The sequence below is a fragment of the Melanotaenia boesemani genome, chromosome 24 (assembly GCF_017639745.1).
Source record: "Melanotaenia boesemani isolate fMelBoe1 chromosome 24, fMelBoe1.pri, whole genome shotgun sequence".
In the NCBI taxonomy this organism is placed as follows: Eukaryota; Metazoa; Chordata; class Actinopteri; order Atheriniformes; family Melanotaeniidae; genus Melanotaenia; species Melanotaenia boesemani.
Window position 1 is genome coordinate 23467003 of NC_055705.1, and position 2993 is coordinate 23469995.

At 48.8% G+C, this 2993-nt stretch overlaps 2 protein-coding genes across 2 annotated transcripts in view; one reads left to right on the top strand and one right to left on the bottom strand.

The window, feature by feature from the left end:
• The window catches only part of slc15a1b (solute carrier family 15 member 1b), a 9947-nt gene extending 9925 nt beyond the window's left edge, over positions 1 to 22 (top strand). Inside the window, exon 20 of the mRNA XM_041978726.1 lies at positions 1 to 22. This exon is cut by the window's left edge and continues 543 nt beyond it. The gene's annotated coding sequence lies outside the window, so the exon portion shown is untranslated.
• Positions 23 to 457: 435 nt separating this feature from the next.
• On the bottom strand, positions 458 to 2993 carry LOC121635524 (mucin-1-like). The gene is made up of 3 exons (XM_041978727.1): positions 2901 to 2993; positions 1610 to 1640; positions 458 to 800 (listed from the first exon to the last, which is right to left on the bottom strand). Exons 1-3 carry the CDS (start codon positions 2991 to 2993, stop codon positions 592 to 594), a joined length of 333 nt encoding a protein of 110 aa, XP_041834661.1. The 3' UTR covers positions 458 to 591.

The following is a 2993-nucleotide window of genomic DNA, read 5'->3' on the forward strand; positions in this document are numbered from 1 at the left end:
CATGTGATGAAACATGAATCTGAATGTGTATTAAAATGCAAATATTTACTGACTTGTTGACTGATTCTTGCAGTTTAAACTGAAAACTTCATGCAGTAGTTATCCACGAAGTCCGTTTTCAGATGAAAAGAAAAGCTGAGAGGAAGTCAGACACGGGCTTCCATAGTTTCGTCTCTTTTCATCAGTCTTGACACTTTCCTGTCGTTTAAATGGAGATTCATTCATGTCTATCAGGATTATTGAGGTGTACAAGCCCAGGTTCCCCACAAAAAACCCAAACGTTGTTTCAAATGCAAAGAAAAACAAACTGCAATAATTTACAAATCTCACCACAAGACATCCCAAAAAAGGCTGGGACCAGGGTTAGAATCACACAGGTGCTTCCAGGGGCAGGTGCTGTCGGGGGCCGGTGCTTCCAGGGGCTGGTGCTGTCGGGGGCCGGTGCTTCCAGGGGCTGGTGCTGTCGGGGGCCGGTGCTTCCAGAGGCTGGTGCTGTCGGGGGCCAGTGCTGTCAGGGGCCGGTGCTTCCAGGGGCCGGTGCTGTCGGGGGCCGGTGCTTCCAGGGGCCGGTGTTTCCAGAGGCTGGTGCTGTCAGGGGCCGGTGCTGTCGGGGGCCGGTGCTGTCAGGGGCCGGTGCTTCCAGGGGCCAGTGCTGTCGGGGGCCGGTGCTCTGTCGAGGGCCGGTGCTTCCAGGGGCCGGTGCTGTCGGGGGCCGGTGCTTCCAGGGGCCGGTGCTGTCGGGGGCCGGTGCTTCCAGGGGCCGGTGCTGTCGGGGGCCGGTGCTGTCAGAACGAAAAGTTCTGTCAACAACCACAAAAAGCAACAAATTAGAAGGTTTCTGATTGGACGGCTCATGGCCAAATAAACAAACATTGCTGTTGTCCACGACGATGAAAGAAACGGAATGGATCACTTGTGCTGGTTGGAAATTTTATTGAATTAATTTAAATAAATAAACACACAACGCAGCCAAGTTAGTGCTAGGAACGTAATGGAAAAATAATGTGGACTATTATCAGGGCTCCCCCTCAGAGGATAAGCCGAGGAGGGGGAGCTCCCCCGTACTTCCAGCCCTGTTTGGGACGCTAGTATCCAGGTCTGTGTACATTCAGGCAATTCTTTCATCAGCATTCAGCAGCCGTGTTCTTAGAGGAAGTCCTGCAGGTGCAGAGGGAACCATCACCGCTATTAACCAGGAGGACAAGGGGCTGCAGGAAATGGGGACGGTCTTAAAGGAAATTGAAACAACAATTACAAAGGATGTTATAAAAATAAATAAATAATAATAATAATAATAATAATAATAATAAATCTACCTCTTCTGTGTTTTATAACTGTTGCATCACTTCTAGACCTCCAGTCTGTCCCACTCTGCTGGACCTTAGAATAAATGACCAAAGCTTTCTGTTCGCATTTTCTTTTACCTACTGGTAAATGTTGGCAGCAGACTCTCCACCTCATCATCTCCTTGATTTTATTCTGGACTGTTGGTGAAGCAGTTTCCTCTTTTCCCAGATTTTGTGCGTACGCCTGGGTCAGAGTTGCTGTGGAGGTAGGAACATTATAAACCCAAACCTTGACTATATTTGCCACACACCGGTTTTCGTACCTATGCCAGCTTTAGAAATGAGGCCCCTGGACTTTGGTTGCTGGATTTCTGCTTCCATGATGCTCCAGATGTTGTGTACTGGTGAAAGGTCTGGACTGCAGGCAGGCCAGTTCTGCAGCCGGACTCTTCTCCTGTGAAGCCATGCTGCTGTGATGGATGCAGGATGTGGTTCAGCATCGTCTTGCTGAAATCTGCAAGGTCTTCCCTGAAAGAGACGTTGTCTGGATGGGAGCAGATGTTGCTCTAAAGCCTCCATGTACTTTTCAGCATTGATGGAGCTTCACAGATGTGGAAGCTGCCCACGCCATAGGCACTAATGCAGCCCCATCCCATCAGAGATGCAGCTTTTCACCTGTCCACTGATAACAAGCTGGATGCTCCCTCTCCTCTTTAGTCTGCAGGACACGCCGTCCATGCTTTCCACAAACTAGTTCACATCTTCATCCAGGTTTCCACTTTGTCTCAGAACATTTTAAATGAGCTTTGGTCCAGAGAAGACGGAAGAAGCTGGTTCTGGATCCTGTTCACATCTGGCTTCTTCTCTGCATGATGGAGCTTTAACCTGCATTAGTGGGTTTCAGGGTGAACTGTGTTCACAGACAGTGGTTTCTGGAAGTCTTCCTGAGTCCATGCAGTGGTTTCCAGTAGATGTGTGGGTGTCTGAATACAGCCATCTTTTCAAACTGGCTCCCAAAGTGAATGAAACTTTGTCCAAATGGAGACATACAAATTTAGTTTTAAAAAGATTTTCTATATGAAAATTGGCTAAAGCTCCTTGGTGCAGCTGGTCCAGGTTTGGATCCTGGCATAGGGCCCCTGGCTGTCCAGTTACTGTTAAATAAAAGCCACTAGAGCACATCCGCCCTTTCCACCAGGGTCGTTTCCATGTTTACAACCCAAGCACATCTTTCCTGAACCAACAACACCTCATGTAAATCTCGCCAGCACGAGTTTCTGAGCATGCTCTATGTCTTCTTTGTTTTTGTGGCAGTTCTGTGGCAGCATTACAGTGCCACTTACAGGCCCAGCAGATGTACTACAGCTTTTTAGCAGTTTCATGTGGATGCACAGTTTTCTAAACAGCCATTTTCCACCATAAACCACCTCTTGAAGCCAAAGGGGCTCTCCAGTTCTTCTGCCTCAGAGAAGCAGTGCAATGAATTCAGCGACTTCTTTGCTACTAAAATACACATCATCCATAGCTCTCTGGCCTACCTCACCTCTGAACCCCCTGCTGAGTCAGTGAAAAGGTTGCGGTGGAGCTCTGGGGGATTCCAGGTCGAGGCCTCACACTGTCACCCGTGGGGTCCCTCAGGGGTCCATCCTTGGCCCTACTCTGTTTAACATCTATATGCTTCCCCTGGATCACATCATCAGCTAGCAT

What these genes read in the sequence shown, in the direction of transcription:
- LOC121635524 (XM_041978727.1), bottom strand. Translation starts at nt 2,993, where the DNA reads ATGCTAGCTGATGATGTGATCCAGGGGAAGCATATAGATGTTAAACAG. An exon ending in GGGACCCCACGGGTGACAGT is followed by an intron (nt 1,641 to 2,900) that starts GTGAGGCCTCGA and finishes CAGCAACCAAAG; the next exon opens with TCCAGGGGCCTCATTTCTAA. An exon ending in CATTTCTAAAGCTGGCATAG is followed by an intron (nt 801 to 1,609) that starts GTACGAAAACCG and finishes GGTTGTTGACAG; the next exon opens with AACTTTTCGTTCTGACAGCA.